Below are 17,401 nucleotides of genomic sequence, written 5' to 3'. Positions count from 1 at the left end.
TCATGCTTGTTCTCAGACCAACTCAGACACAATTTCAGCTCTTCAACATTATAATTTGAAGCTCAGGGACACCTACGACATGCACGCTTCTACCAGGTCACTTTACAGGCACGGACAAATATTCAGTTCTTAGCTCTCAAACACATTACTGTTCACTTGGATGCTGCCAGCATCTGTGTACTTCTCATTGCTTTCTTAGCACCCATCACTAATTTCAGTATTGACTTGCAGGCTTTGCGTGGCTCATATTGGTTTCTTACCGAATGTGGTCTCTAATGTTCAGTTACAGGCAGCCAGTTTCTGAGGAGGCAGGCAGCTTGTGACAGTGGGTAGCTCTGAACAGTCAACCCATCAGTCAGATAGGGTTTGGACATGTTTCTGTGTGGCTCCATGTTTCGCGAGCATTAAACCTGCCAGCAGTTTATGTGGCAAAAAGCATTGCATCAAGCGAATGGAGATGCATACAAGTCAAGAAAGATGAGACCTTAGTCAGGTGAATAGGGACTACAGTCAGTCAGGGATGCTGGCAAAGTCAGTTACAGGAGTCGTCCAATTGCATTACAGCCAGGCACTAGATGCCACCAGAATTTGGGGATCTGTGACCTTGTCAGTCCTCGGATTTTGCTGTAGTCAGCTCTCTGTTCTACAAAATGTTCCTTTTCACCGGACATGGCACTGATCTGGGTTGCAGTCTGTCCAGCTGGCAGGGTCTGGTGCTGCGGCCTTCTGCAGTGATCAGCTGGACAAAGGACTGCCCTCCTCTCCGGCAACACCTCCAGATCCCTGTCCATGGGAGCAGGGGAGTAAGTGCCATGTGTTTGGCAACTACAGTCAAGCACCACAGTATAACAACCAGTTCCTGGCTTATGCATCTGAAATGATACACAGTTATTTTAAATATGATGTCAAAGGGTTCAATGCTGGAGGGTCCCAGAACTGGTGAGTGTTACTGCACAACTCCCTCAGAGAGCCACTTAAAAGCCTTGCTGTGCAACAAATGACATGAAGAGTGGAAGATTAGGTGAGAAAAGTCACTTTGAGAGATGGTGGCCTGGATGCCATGAATTTCACTCGATTAAACACTTTAAACTGAGAAATAGGAAAGTTCTATCCACTATCTCTGCCTGATAGCCTCATGTGCTAAAATGTCCCATGTTCTTTGTGAAAAAGTAGTGCTTTTAACTGAGATAATAGGAACTGCAGATGCTGGAGAATCCGAGATAACAAGGTGTGGAGCTGGATGAACACAGCAGGCCAAGCAGCATCTTAGGAGCAGGAAAACTGATGTTTCGGGCCTAGATCATGAAGGATCTAGTTAAAGCTTTCAGTTAGTCAGTCACTGTCTACCTTTTACAAACAGTTTATTATTTTGAAAACCTTCACTGGATTCCCTTGGAAGTCCACTGTTCTTGTTAAAATAGACATTTACTTATATGTCTTTTGTCATAGATATAGTTTCAATTCGTAGTCTACCTTTTTTATAACTCATTGCTGCATCTATTCCATTGCTCATGTCGTCTTCCTATAAAATGGGTTCCCATAAATAAAAGCAGTACACAACTATAGTTGAATTAATTTTTGTGAAAATTCAATGTAATTTTGTTGCTTTTGTGTTAATTGATCCTAAATGTAAAACCCAGAAGACCATTTGCTTTTTTATAATCTGCTTATCTTTGCATTATTATCTTTAAACATCAGTATTTCTATAATTTTATGTTCTTCCTCTGTTTTAAAAAAAAATCATTTTAAATACATTTCATTTCACTATATTGTTTCTCTAAATGTATTGTTGATGATTACTTTGCATTAAAATGGATCTACTGTTTCTCTGGCCACTTCGCTAATTTGCACATATCCTCCTGTAATTTCCTCACAATTTGCCATGCTGTTATGTTGGTATAAACAGTAGTCTTGAATTTCATTTCTCCTTTTTCCAACTCATTTATATAAATGGAAAACATAGGGATTCTAATGCAGAGCCTTGAGGCACAGATGTACCAGTCCAACTTAAAAGTCAATATTCCCCTAATCTCTTGTTTCTTTCTCCAATGGCTACATTCTCTATGTTATCATTCACCATAATTTTGATGCCAAGTGTCTTATATAACGTTTTAAGTGGTGTTTAGTCTATATTGCCTCCACCTGTGCACAAAAGCTTCCATACAACATACAGAATCTTTCTCATTTTCATTGCATGTGTGCATTACCTGCTGCTATCATCTGCATTACTATCTAGAACTAGATCTGTGACTACATCCTTCCTTATTGCACACATGATATAGTGATTAGAGTAACAATCCTGTATTCCATGACTTTCTCTCTAGTTTGGCCAAAGCCTTGTATTATTTCAGTCTATATGGATAACTAAAATCTAATTTGTCCAAACAACAATATCTGTTTTATTTATTTCTCAATACACCATATTTAACAATTGGATAATTTGTTGGTATACTAAATAAAATCTCTATGGTGCAGAATACAAGCCTAATAACTCGCTACTTCTTTAATGTAAAAATATTTCACAACCATAGTGTACACAAAATAAAAGCCAATATGTAATACACATTTTTAAAAAGATTATTAGTGTGACCATTAGTTTTCAAATTTTATCTTGGCAGATACTAAGCATTGTAGCATTTACTTTTACTTGTGTAATTTTGTCTCATGCTGAACTAGAAGTAATTACCTACGTTGACCTATATTTCATGCTAACAACTTTCCTCCTTAGATTTATTGACACAGGTACACATCCAAATTATGTAACAACCATAATGGATATATTAAAAATGCAAAATGATACAATGCTTAAAAAAACCTTTTCCTGCTGTGTTGTGCAGTCATAGTTCATTGTGATTTTTAAATATGAAAATATTATGAAAGTTGAAGATTGAGACCGTATGAGAAGAGGAGAGCAAAATACTTAAAAATTACAGATAAGAAAATGGAAAATTCATTTTTTTTCAAGAAACTTATTTGGATGCACTGGTGCACCATCAGATACGTATATTCTAAATTTAAAGCCACAGAGCAGATTCCATTTCATTCTTCAGATTTACACAGATCTCAAGCCCTTAGAAGTTCTGTTACAAACTGAAGACAAAATAATGTGGTATCAGGTACTTTAAAAAATCTACAAAAATTTAAAGTTGACAAAATCACAGAATTGTAAAGAAATATATGCCATATATACGTGTTAACATCAAAGTATTCTACTGCTGTGCCAAAGATGATGAGAATCATATCTGGGGTCCAGTGATAGTTCACCTTGGTTAGCCAACTGCACCTTAAGGTTGTATTTATTGTATTGACTAAGATTCTTTAAATTTCATATTGGTAATCTTCATGTGACTTATATAATTTGAATATGGTCTTTTTTTTCTGGTTATTGACCTAGCCAGTAGCAGCTGGAATAAGTTTGCATAGATGATCAATTTTGAGAACCATGACGACAAATATTAAAGTTCATGTGCTGGGAGCAGTTTGTGACGTTTTCAAGTTTGTTTGCTTATTTACTTTAAGTCAGCTGTTAGGGCCAGTTGAAAACATTGCCCAGGCAAAGGGAAACTGTATAGTTCATCTTTGGTGTTATCAGTGTTTAAACAGTTTTAGGTCAATTATACATTAGGAAAAAGTTATGACGCTCATTAGAAGAGCTGCATAGTTCAGTTTTCAGGTGTTTCCCCTTGTTATAATGGAAGTTTAAATATAATTAAGTCAAATGTTTAAATGTAACGCTTATACAATTTCAACTTTTACTGCTTTACCTTCTAGCATTCTGTACAGATGTAGCATTAAGACTTCTGCAGAGGAACTTGCTGAAAGTGAACATGATACAGTGAAGTTCCATTTAGGATAAAATGCTTTCAGTCTTAGCCACTATTGAAATAAATTTGGAGGTACATCTGTAATTATAACAAAGTGATTATTTGCCATGGTAGAGCTAAATTTCCATAGTTAGCCAATAAAGCGAAGTTAATGTATTTCACAGATCGATTGAAACTAGTGCCTACAATCTTATATAATCTTTACTCTTTTTCAGCCTTATGCTATATGTTGAAGACATACTGTGGCTACTTTTTTTTTCATTTCAAACAATAGTGTGATCAGGGAGATAGAATTATGTTGTTCTATTCTACATATTCTACTGTAGAAAATAGAAGAAAAACGAGAATGCATGTACTGAATGTCGCTGTCAGTAAAATTTCCAATGATTTGGAAAAGTTGACATAACAGTGAACTTTAGAAATAAAATTATAATCGGAAGCTAGATGATACATTTTACAGACGTACTGTGAGTTAGAATCATCCTTCACAATGACAAATTAAACGAAAAATTAAATACAACTTTGGGTTGCTAGAAAAATATTACCTATCTGCATAGGGCAGCATGATTTATTGTGGTTTTAGTATGGTTAACACATTTACAGACACATTTTATGAACATTCATTCCAGTTCATCCACTGGATGAACTTTCTTGGTCTATATATGTTACAAATGCAGTGGATTTTAGTTTAAGCTGAGAATCTAAAATAGACATTGATTCAACATTGTAACAGGCCATAATCCCAGGAGTTACTCCTGGATGGCAGCTATGCTATACTCGGAATTGCTGAGTTAGTGGGTGACCACCTAATTAACACTAGGCTGGAAGGCAGGAGATGCAGCAACTCTCTGTGCTCTGTTTGATACCTGACACCTTACAGATTGATAAATAGATCATTTGCAGGGAAGGCCGTGTCATATTGTTTCCAAACACTGGTGAATTATTGGATACTACTGCTGAACTTAAATTGAAATTATGTTGGAGAAAACCTGTAAATTTTGGGGGCCAATGTTCTTTGATTGTGCTTTAGGACAACTATGGAGTGATGTGAGCAGAGACGCACAATTAGACTTAACTGCTCATGAGATTGTTACTTATTAAGACAAGCTGATCGTAGTCTAGTTTTTCTTCAAAATATAAAAAAGGAGGCTGTGATTGTGTTAATATTTTTATTCGCTCATTAAAACTCTATCGAAACTACAGTTCCCAATCTTTCAACATAATGGTACTATAAAGTACAGATTAATCTCATGTGGAGATGTTCACTGTAACTGAACCTGAATTGGTTACTGCCTTCAGTTTGTTAAGGGCCAGTGAGCAGCATTCACTTGCTTGTTGATCTGAAATGTTGAGTATATTTATATAAACAATAGTTCTTTGGACCAAAACCCCTATGATTTCTGTTGAAGATAAATTTAGTGTGACATATTAGATAAAGTAGGAGTTGACTCTTAGCTTTTCGTAACAGTTAAACGTTCTGCCTGCGGTTCCCTTGTGCACTATTTATAGAACTTACTAAAAAGATAGACTGGTGTTGCTAACGTTTTTAATTTTGAGCTCATACTATCCATGCAGCCACAGGTAAACAAGAATGAAGGGGCTCAAATGCAACATGAAACTTTTTTTTATAAAAGCAAAGGCTATTTATGCCAGAAATGTGAACACTTTTGCAATTGGAACATATTTTGAGAATGTGTGCATCAAAGATCGATGTAATTCATTTCCACTCATAAAGATTCAATCTCATTATTTCCTCAGTAATATGACTTAAGAAGGACATAATACATTTCCAGGATTTCAGTCAGAATGTTACATAAGCAGATCATAAAAATGCTAGTGATTTAAAAATGATCTGAGGTTAAATTGCCATAAAATTGAAAAGTAATACAGTCTTTCAACTTTTGAGAAGGGTTTAGTTTCATTTCTGTTCATTATAATTTTCATTATGAATTTATGAATTCATCTCAGTGTTTAATACCAAGTTAAATTAATTTTTGTCATCTTAACTTTGTTCCCTGTGGACATTAGTGTACGGAATAAAATGGTGCTTTTTTAGTAATCTCATCTGAGAGAGGCCAGAGGTTGAAAATGTTGGAAAGGTTCTTTTTCAGAGAGAAGTAGTAATGACTGCACTGTTGATTGAATGCCAATTCACATACATACATATTTTGTCTGTACCTTGCTTCATAAGCTTCGTAAAATTCAAAACTGAAAATTGTCAATTCTCCAGGAAATTCATGTTTTACTCTTGGGCATTCCAAGAATCATCTGTTTATGGATGGAACAACCCTGGTACCACAGGCAGGGGGTGGATGCTGTAGACTAATCTTGCTTTCATTCAGTCCTTGCTGTATGAATTGCTGCAGACTAGTTCTGCCCTTCCTGTAACTCCATGCTTTAAGTGAGAAGGTCACATTGAAATACCTTAACTGACACACTGTGCCTTGAGGCGACTTTCTTTTTCTTGTTCTCAAAGAACCATGCAGAAATTACTAAAATCTAATTATTTTGCTGTTAATCAACTGCAGGTTGATTCCTGGAGCATTCTTATCAGCAGTAAACCACTCAGGGCTGAAAATGTTACTCAACAGACATGTAGGGGTTTATCACAAACATTTGTAAAAAAAAATTGATTTCACTGAATTTTTATGCTAAAATATTATTGGAAATCAATGTATGTGGTTAATAGATTCCAATGTCAACATGTATTCAAAATGGCTCTTATTGCTTGATGCTTAACCAGTGCTGCAGTTCGACTACTATCTAAAACTCACAAAGGTAGCATTTAATCCTAATTTTTTACGATTGGATTGGATAAGATTCTGCTCGAAATCACTGATATGAATTTTCAAAATAATCCAAGTCAATCTCTTAGAAATAAAATTCTTGTGACGCCTCAACAACTGAAGCTTCCAAATGTATTCAAGCAAAACCAAGTATAAGACATGTTATTCAGTTCCAGAACATATAAAGTAATTTCTATCTCCCCACATGTTCATGTCCAAAAGGGGCTGACTCAAGCTCCACTGTAGTTTCACAGGTGTCACCATCCTTTAGTACCTTATCCAAATTGCCATTCTATACCTGTGAACCTAGACTGTGAATGCTAAAAAGTTGTAAACTTTTGATTAGATTATAGTTGAATTTACCTTGTGCTACACAGTACACTGGGTGGATACTTCTTTTCCAAATATATTCAAACAGCACAGCGGGTCAGGCAATGACTAACCATCACAACAGAGAATTTCATTTCCCCTTTTTAGCATTCAGTCTCACTGATATTAGCTAATTCACCCACCTCAACAACCTGAAGGTCCCCATTGACCTCCACCTTAACTGGATCTGCTACATATACATACTGTGGTTACAACAGCAGGTCTGAGGCGAGGAATTCTGCAGCAAGTGACTAACTTCCTGACTTTCCACAACTCTCCAACTGCTAAAAGACACAAATTTGAAGTGTGATGAAACAGTCTCTACTTTCAAGGACAATTGCAGTCTCAACAACACCAAATAAACTTGACACTATGACAAAACAGGCAGCTTGATTGGTACCCCATCCATTATTTCAAACATTTTACTGACCCTGCTGTATCTTCCATGTTACCACCTACAAGATGCACAGCAGCAAATCACCAACGCTGCTAAGAGAGCCAAGAACATATATGCATGGGAACACCACCACTTCCAAGCTTTCCTTCATGTCACATACAATCCAATCTTGGAATTATATCACTGTTCCTGCATTGTTGCTAAATCAAAATTCTGGAACTTCCTGCCAAACAAGATTTTGGGTAGCTTTACCACATCAACTTACGTGGTTTAAGATAATAACATAACAACCAGGAGCAGGAGTAGGCCAGCTGGCCCTTTGAGCCTGCTCCACCATTCAATAAGATCTTTTCGTAGTTGCAGTTCCATTTACCCATCCTCTCACCATAACCCGTAATTTCTTAACTATTCAAAAATTATCTGTCCTAACTTTAAAAACATTCAATGAGGAAGCCTCAACTACTTCACTGGGCAAGGAATCCCACAGATTCACAATGCTTTGGGTGAAGAAGTTCTACCTTAATTTAGTCCTAAATCTGCTCCCCCTAATTTTGAGGCTATGCCCTCTTGTTCTAGTTCCACCTGCCAGAGGAAAAAAAGCCTCCTTGTCTCGATCTTATCTATTGTCATCATAATTTTATATGTTTCTATTAGACAATCTCCTCATCCTTCTAAATTCCAATGAATTTAATCTCAGCCTACTCAGTCTTTCCTCATAAGCCAACCCTCTCAACTCTGGAATCAACCTGGTGAATCTCCTATGCACCCCATCCAGTGCAAATACATTCTTTCTCAAGTAAGGAGGCCAAAACTGTACGTAGTACTCCAGGTCTGGCCTCACCAGCACTCTGTACAGCTGCAACATAACCTCCCTGCTATTAAACTCAATGCCTCGAGCAATGAAGGATAAAGTTCCATTTACAGCTCGTAGCTACCTTCTCAGTAAATAAATTGGAAATAAATCCTCACTTTTCCTCCTATGCTTATATCACAGATAAAATATAAAGAATGGATCAATGAATGACGATAATGTCAAGGATACAGCTTAAAATTTTTCTGCCCCCTGACTAGTCTTGCAACCCCTTCTAACCTGTCTATTCCAGCTCACAGTAGACAATTATAGCACACAGATTCCATGCTGAGTTAATAAAACAAACAGCAATGATCAAATCTGCAGGATTCAGTACTGTGCAGGGCAGCACATTTATCTAATAAGCCTCAGGCAATACTAAAGCATCAACCACTAAAATAATTAAAATTTAAGAGTGCTAAATCAACTTCAGGGGATGTCACCCTATGTTATAAGTAAAATCCTCATTAAGCATTGAATTTCAACATATAAAGTCAACCCACACTGACCGCTAATTTGGCATCTAGACTCCAATGTGACACTTAAATACACAACCTTTGTCTGAACATCAAAGTTTTCAATTTATTTTCTCTCATTTTAATCCCCTTCAAACTAAATATAGTTAATCCAGTATCAAAACTGTGCCTAGAGGGATTGGTGCAATTTAAAAGTTCAATCAGTTTTGTCCACATATATAATTTTGCTCAACATTCTTTGTCACATTTTCTTTAATTGAGCAATTTGATTGTACAAAGATTTTGGTTTAAAAAATATTCGAGAATTTTCAAAATGGCAAGTGGACATATTTTGATTTAACTGTTGTTATTTGGAAACAGACCATTTTAATATTTAATCAGTTGATTTTACAGTAAGTTATCTAAATGTCCATGGTATTTTTTTATGCCAGAGCATTAAGGAATGACTTATACAAAGTGGAGAATGTGTTGCCAAATTTTTCTTACAACTTTTTTCTGTTCTGACAATGTTGAAGAATGATTAGCACTTATACATTGCATTAGTGGACATTCAGGGTCATAAAGTGACTTTTTAAGCGACAGGAAGCTTTAAAATATTTAATCCTTTCACTGGCATTCCTCCAAATATATTAAGATTTTGCCTGTGGATAGATCCATACAATTGAAAGAATACTACATTGCCTTGGGTTATGGAGAGTGTATCGAGTTCCGCTTCAGAAAAAGTCAAATTGTTCCTTCTGAAGCTTAAAAAAACTTACTCTCAATTAAAATTATCCTTATGAGGATTTCACCTTTTCAATGTTATTTGATCCTAAAATTGGTCCATAGATGTAAATTGCTTTTGACAGGAAATTACTCGTCAGTAGACTGCCCTGTACCTATGTGTAAACTGACAGAAATTTTACTTTTGTGCGCTGCTTTTTATGTTTGTGGAAGGTGATACTGCACAAATTTAAAGCAAAGAAACACTCCATTGTAACCTTTCAAAAGTTTTCTGAAATCTGCAGGGGCCCATTTAGTTTTGTGCCGAAAGTTGTACCTCAAACTAAGGAATTTTTTAAAAATGCAAACTTAAAACATTGCTTTCTGAAATCAGCAATTTGAATGACAGAAGTTGACCTTAAATACAAATCAATCAGATATTTTCCAGCAGTCTTTTTTAAGTTATCAACATCTGGAAAATATAGAAATATTCCATTGGTTGAAGTGGAGATTTTCCCTTGCTCTGTTGAGTTGGGATGGGGGTGGGGAGAAAGGTTGATAAAGTGATGGTATGGAGGAGTCAAATTGAGAAGTTTGATATGCCAGCTAGTCTTTTCCTGACCTTCCCTTTAGTGTTTTTGTGTGTATTTCTACATCCTGGCATAGTGACATGGATTCCTGCCAAAACTCTAAGTCATTCATTGGCAACCATTCTCATTTTTCTACATGGTCCACATGAGAATATAAAGAAGACCAGAAATGTACAAAAAAATTGTAGGACCTAGCTCATTCTTTTCATATTGATTCAATTTCTACCATTGTTTGAATAGAGTCGGCTGAATTTTCTTAGTCTACTTTTATATCATTTACAAGGCTGTGAAGAATATGCCAACGCACTTACTGAAGACCTTTAATGGATATGGGATTAGGCCAACAGAGAGCTAACAGACCGTTGCTAGTTTTTGCAGAATTTACAATAGGACTGTAAAGATTATTGCCAGGTTTCAAATGGAGCAGTAGTGGCAAGAATAGTAGGCAAGAGTAAAGTGTTTGGATTCCAGGATGATCTTCTTGGCTTTGACATACAAGGTGCTGCGCAGAAATTGTTTTGATGAAGATTTACAATGGAGAGAAGTCACGTTGGAATAACTTAATACTGATTTTTTCTCAATGTTTCAATCATTTGTCTACCTGATTTGAGGAAATATACTGTAGGAAAATCAACCACAATGTTGAGCTTCATCCAGTCCCTTAATCAAATCAGCTACACAAGAACTCAGAGCAGGAGTAGGCAATTCAGCCCCTCGAACCTGCTCTGCCGTTTGAAACGATCATGGCTGATCTCATCTCAACCTCGACTCCAGTTTTCTGCCCACTGTCCATGACCTTTCAACACATTGGTAATTAAAAATCTGTCTATCTCTTCCTTAAATTTACTGAATATTCCAACATCCACCACATTCTGGGATATTGAATTCAGAGATTCATGACCTTTTGAGGGATGCTCTGTTTTACATCTTCTGCCCCTTGTCCTAAAACTTCCATTTCATAAGTAATGCCACAAGTTGTTTTTACCTCATAGTTTCCTTATATTAGAAATTGAATCTCATTGTCCCTTTCTCATAATTTGAACTAGAAGTGGAGTATATGATGAAAACCTACCTTCGGATTATTGCAATATGTTCTCTAATTTGTATTGTGCTCATATTTGCAGGATCTATGGAGTGCTAAACCAGCTTGTAAACTTAACCATCAGGGTCATAAACCTGATGCGTAATTTTATGTGAGAGCAGTTTTCAAAGTACTCTACAATTGTTAAACCATGAGGCATATGCAAATAAAATAGATGTTTCATGTTGGTATGTTATTAACAGTGCTATTTTTCATTTCTGCAGGTAATGGGTCTCCTGGCAAATCCTGGTGGTGTTCCACACCAACCACAAACTGACTATGCTCTATCACCACTAACTGGAGGTCTGGAACCTTCCACTTCAGTTTCTGCCAGCTGTAGTCAGCGGCTGGATCCTATGAAACCTCTTGACAGCTTACCCACCACTCAATCATATTGCCCATCAACTTATAGCTCCTCAGGTTACAGCATGGATCCAGTTGCAGGATACCAGTATGGACAATATGGGCAAAGTAAGTGCCATGTAAATCTAAGCAATACGTTTACCTATAAAAATGCTTACCCACCCCATCCTTCATCAATTTGTATAAAAATGTGTGACTCAGTGTACAAACTTTGATGACTGTAAATTTCAGTATAAATTACTAGTCTTGTATACAAATATGTTTTGAAATAATTGCAAAATAAATTGTTCATTTAGTATGTTTTGGCACACAGTGCAAATCCTAGCCACATGCACAAAGTGAACATGCAGAGGTTAATAGGAAAATGTTAGTCTTCAGTCAACATTCTAAGTTGTTTCGAAGGAACCATGACAAAGGGAAGGATCACTATCACCTTCAAGAAACTTCAGAATTAAATTATATTAAATTTGAGAAAGAAAAGTTGGTGTTTTTCTGTACTATGTAGTTGTGTTAAACTGAAAACAAAATGCCTCACCCTGCATTAGGATAGCATACTAAACATTGGAAGTTTCTGTATTTTGGCCGGATTTCGTTCAACCTTTTCCCCCTTTAGTTCTAATAGGCTGCCAAAAATCTGGAGCTGTAGAAATGCTTAACCTCATGGCTGTAAATGTCTGCCTTCATAGCATGCGGCCAGATGATTCTTTATTTCTTACACTATCTGGGCTTTGGCTTTGATTAATAAATAAAAAAAACATTGCTGTTTAATTATTTAAAGGCTGTCCTTTAATAGTGTTAAACCAGTTTTTTTTTGAAAGAAATATTTGCTTTTAACTGTCCTAAGCAAAGCTTAGCCAACATTGCTGCTGCATTATTTTCTACATACATGACACAATATTTGTTCTTCCCTGGTGTGCCATCCAAAATTTCACCCCATTATTTTCAATCTCAATTTTTATTGGAAGAGAAATTTGCTAAGTCATATCGTGATTTACTTCAGAAAGACTCGTTTTATTCATGATTCAATGCAGAGAATGAAATCTGTCTGATTTTTTATTAATGTACTATTTAATGTATTTAATCAAATTCAATGTATGTTATTTGGCCAGTCACCAATTTCTTTAAGATTTACAGGTCTAAAGTGCCATTAAAAAAAACAGGAGAAAGTTACAAGACCGCATTAGCTAGTGAGCAGAGTAGAATTTCAACCTGTGAATAGTTTTGCACATCATACTTATTTTATACTTACGAAGGCTTAAAGATGTTGCAAATGATAAGATCACATGAATTGAAAATTTTTCTTCCTAAGCAACTGAGAATCCAAATAAATCTGTTATTCCGATTACAAAGGGACTGTTGGTTCGAAAAGGAAAGTTGGGACAAAAGAAATAAAAGTTTATTTTGGGAAGAAGCAGCTTCATAATATTGAACTCACTGGAAAGGCAACAAATTGGGCTAAATTGATTAGATAATGCGTACAAAATATCGTCAAAAATATATTGCCATGCACTTAAAAGTTTTTGCCTATTTCTAATAAAACAGTTTTGTTGACAGGCTGAGTTAAAGTACTACATATAATTATTTTCAGTGCAGTCAGCAGCATCTTGATACGATTAATTGCTGAGACCTAATATATGCTTGCCATTTATGTAGAACCTAAGGCCAAGGTCTGTCAAAAAATAAAACAGCCACTGGAATGTCACTATTAAAAACACATGTTCCGATAAAACCCAAATCAGGCATCATCTTGGACAATATTCCTGGATCCGTGTGGTACTGTCAAACTTGTCCTAGTATAAACGAAGTAACCCACATAGTTTTGGCAGGTCATGATTAGCCCTGACAACATTGTACCTGCATTTGACATGGCCCCTTGCAACGATGTTGTCACAAGAAGAATTCCTAAGTTTCTTTTACTTCCATTACAGGTGCCTTTCATTATCTGAAGCCAGATATAGCATGAGTGAAAATTTCCATAAAAAGTTGAAACGACCCTTGTTCTGGACCCACAAACATAATGGGACTATGGTACCCACAACGGTTGGATTCCCCAGAAACAAGCCAAATCTTGTCTTTTTTTGATAATGGTTTTCATTTGTGATCAAAGGAAGAGTCCCTTGTTCTAAGTTTTGGTATAAATATTACTTCTGTTGCCTTAGACGTTGGCTCTTCTATTTAGAGAAGGAGAAAATTAATTCTCACTCGTGGCCCTCACAGATGATTCAGGATTTATGGCAAGCTTTCAGTAAATGATGAGTAAGAAATCTTTCCAACTTATTGCCACTATAATGGAATAATGTGAATTTCTCAAGCATTCAATATTATATATATATTTGTGTGAGTTGATCAGAATTATAGCGAAATACTGATTTATAATTTTATTGGTGACTATTAATTCTTGTGAGCATTCCTAAGGACCATTCTCAGAAAACAAAAGAAATTCTGCTTAAAAAATCGTGTTCATTTAAATGTGAAAGACATGGCTTTTGCAATCAAATCCAAAATATAGTAGCCGTCTACAGCGTTAATTTTTATTTACTGGTTACCTATGTATCAAAACCTACTTGTTTGTTCAACAACGGCTCATTGATTCTCATTAAATTGTGATATGCTCACTTTGGCTTATCTCCAAAATTAACTTGAAGGGCACACTTCACTGATCATTTGAAGAATTGTTTGCCATGATTATAGATGAAATGATTACAATGGAAAAGTTTTGAAATAGCTGTCAATGACAAAACAGCACTGAAACAAGCAGCTTTTCATTCCTTTCAAATCTAAATGCTTTCCTCGCCAGCTGTTCTACTTTCTGCCTCCTCCAATGACAGTTCAAAATGATTAGGATAAAGCACCAAGGTAACATGAAGGGAGGTTTTTGTTTAGTCAGAAATAAATGGGGCTGTTTAAAAGTTCCATAATTACGTAAATGACCAAAATGTATTCAATGCAGAAAGAACAAAAGCAACCAACTAACTCCACCTTTAGTGATGAAACAGCAATGTGCAATATTATGTACTTCTGTGTCTACTATGGTACTTCTTGAAAGTATTGGACTGTATTCAATTTTTCTTGACATCATTGTAATTTTATTGGTTAACTATATAAGGTGTTTACTGGCAGGTACTTTGTGCATCACAATGGATGTACAAGAGCTGAGCAAAATATACATTTCGTTGGTATTGTACATAAATTCTTACATGTAAAATTGGTGTAGAAGAACAATATTGTAAGGTTTATATCACAGACTGAAAACCATATCTTATTTTAGTAACACTAGGAAAATGGTACGTGTAGATGGTGGGAAGTTCAGGAATTGTTCATGATGGGCTTTCTGCTAAGGGCTTAAAATTTAGGGACAATTTGGGCATGACCATACAACCTGTTACAACATGGTTCCAGAATCACGCAGAAAGATTGGTAGCCTGATGTTTCTATCCTGGTAGGAGGTTGTGGTAACTTTTCTGAGGACCTTGTTCATAAATGTAATTATAATAACCATATCAATCTGTTAAGTTGTTGCATTGCAACATAGATATTCATAGAGAGGTTATTATTTATTCCTATATATTCAACTATCTTAGAATTTAGCATGTATCTCATGATATGTACATTTTTGCTTAGCATGTAGTAACAAATTAGATAATTACTGCCACTGGGTACAATGATCTAGATAATATGACGTCTTCTGTCACATGCTGGTTTTAAAAGGTGATGGAACTGAATTTTTTGCAGTGCCTGTCATCCAACCTTCTGACTGACATTTGACTGCAAAATACAGCCTTGATGTAAAGATTCTCTTTCCTGTACAAACACAGTTGAATATTTACTATTTATAATAAAAACACTAAGAAAATCAACTAACTGAAAATGAGTCCTATTTATGAGTCTTATTGTTGTGCATGGTGCAATTGATATCTAATCGTTGACTTTTTTCGGATCAGTGGTGAATGACTTTGTCACTGGTGGGCTTTTTTACAGAGAAGCGGGCAATTTGTCCACACATTTGGTGGGAAAGGGGAGGATATTTGCGCTTTTGGGACCATACACATGCTACAGCCACTAGTATAAAATATTGACAAAATAGGAAATTAGACTTCCGCAATGACTCATTGGATAAGTTCTCTGTTTACTCTTGAAATGGCCAGGAAGATTTCAAGTTCAATTTCTACCTCTACTGGAGCTGATTTGAATTTGGGAGTTGTGACATTGGATTACAATTTGTTTTAGTACATCAGGTCTTGATTTGCTTAAATCAAACTAGTATACTCGAGTAAATTATAATCTGATGTATTAGGAAAGTCTGTGAGCATTAAAATCAGCCAGGTTCTCACCAGTGGATGTTTTGCCTGGATGTTACTGCTTCTGATCTGATCCTGTTCTTCTGAACAGGTAGCAATAAACCTGGCTGCAGTGCACAAGGCCCTTATTATGACACTAATGGAAATCTAGCAATCACTGTCAGCAGTCTGCTGTCAGATAGAATACCACCTCTAATATTTTGGCCTAAATTTACAAAGGAAGAGGGCCACCTAAATAGCATTGTCTGTAATTTATTATACTTTTCGAAAGTGGACATCAATTACAGAGTGCATTCCACCACATTGTGAGCTCGATATCATTTTTGTTCTCTCTTTTGATGGCATATAATATTTTTAATCCACCCTCCATTTTCTTTTTCTCATCATAACCCTGATATGATTGCAATAAAAAGCTGGTTCTCAATCCTCTGACCTTCTACTCTTCAGGCACTTGGCTAGAAGTGACCAAAATGGGCGGATTATGGTTGTTTATTTTCAATATTAGTCCCTAATTTTATAACAGTAATGGTCAGACGTTAAATGCAATACAAGTATAAATAAAGTGTCAATTTAATAAGCAATAACCGATCTTACACCAAAGCATTAATCATATTGCTTTGAAGGAAACAGCCTGTCAAATAAATGAAGACTGATTGTAAAACTGACATTGATGTTGACAACTGTTTGGTTCCTGTAATGGACATCTGACCTGCAATGCAAGTTTTATGTTCAAGCTGTAAATTGAACATCCATCAGATTGTATTAAATAGAAACAAATTTCATAGAGCTAATGAACATCAATGAATAGCCAGGAATTGTAAGCAAATGTTTTCCAAAGCAAAACATTTTCTCACCCTAACAAACATGTCCTATCCTGACAAATCCTTTCTAAATCCTTGGAGAAATTATATAGCTGGATAGACCGTAATATACATCCAGTTTCTTGGATTTCTGGTAAATGATACAAATGCAAATTAGCCTTTTCTACCCTGAACTACTTCCTTTAAGCCCTCTCCCCTGCCAACTCTGTTCTTACAAAAGATGCAAAAAGACTTGTTTAGAGAAGGAGGCATGTAACTGCGTGGTCATGGCATATTCTAGAATTGTAAAAAGAGTAAGGGGAAACTGGGAATTGAACAGTGATTTTCCAGTACAAGGAAGAAAAGGTTTTTTTTCATGCAGATACCATAAGAAGGGAATAAATATCTGAAGAATGGAAATTGACCAAAACACCACTCAATAGTGACTCTGGTAGGGAAGGTAAATAGTTAGGAGTTGAGCTGTTAATGATTTAAGAAAGCATCAAACGAGAAAAAGGAGATACATCTGGCGAGGAGTGGATAGGAATAGACAGATATCCATAAAGAATTGTGAAGAATTGCGGCATGCCCAATTCACACCTGAGCCCTGACACTCCCAGACTTGACACCCCATCCCATCTGCCAGATCTGACAATAAACCTCTGAGAAGATAAAATGATTGAGGATAGAGTACACTACTAAGAAAAGGATTATGCACTTTTCAATGCACCAGGAATTTTAGTAAATGTCCACTATTTATTAAAAAGTAAATACTCAATGAATTACTCTCTAACATCACTAGACATTTATGAATACTCAATGTCTAGAGAAGAGAATGATAACTTTATAAATTGCTCTTTTAATC

At 35.9% G+C, this 17,401-nt stretch overlaps 1 protein-coding gene and 1 long non-coding RNA gene across 4 annotated transcripts in view; one reads left to right on the top strand and one right to left on the bottom strand.

Annotated features, from left to right (window-relative positions):
• Nucleotides 1-14,643, top strand: part of pax3b (paired box 3b) — a 91,735-nt gene extending 77,092 nt beyond the window's left edge. For 2 of the 3 annotated variants that reach the window (XM_048542290.2, XM_048542287.2), the window contains one exon: nucleotides 11,300-14,643. In XM_048542290.2, the coding sequence (XP_048398247.1) occupies nucleotides 11,300-11,653 (354 nt within the window). In that variant the 3' untranslated portion in view covers nucleotides 11,654-14,643. The remainder of the gene's footprint in view (nucleotides 1-11,299) is intronic. The other variant, XM_048542288.2, reaches the window with a different exon arrangement.
• LOC132210531 (uncharacterized) overlaps nucleotides 1-17,401 on the bottom strand; it is a 164,672-nt gene that overhangs the window by 8,994 nt on the left and 138,277 nt on the right. The gene's annotated exons all lie outside the window — the stretch shown is intronic.

Source organism: Stegostoma tigrinum, chromosome 14 (genome assembly GCF_030684315.1).
Source record: "Stegostoma tigrinum isolate sSteTig4 chromosome 14, sSteTig4.hap1, whole genome shotgun sequence".
In the NCBI taxonomy this organism is placed as follows: Eukaryota; Metazoa; Chordata; class Chondrichthyes; order Orectolobiformes; family Stegostomatidae; genus Stegostoma; species Stegostoma tigrinum.
The sequence above is the reverse complement of the archived record's forward strand: the minus strand, read 5'-3'. Positions and strand labels throughout refer to the sequence as shown.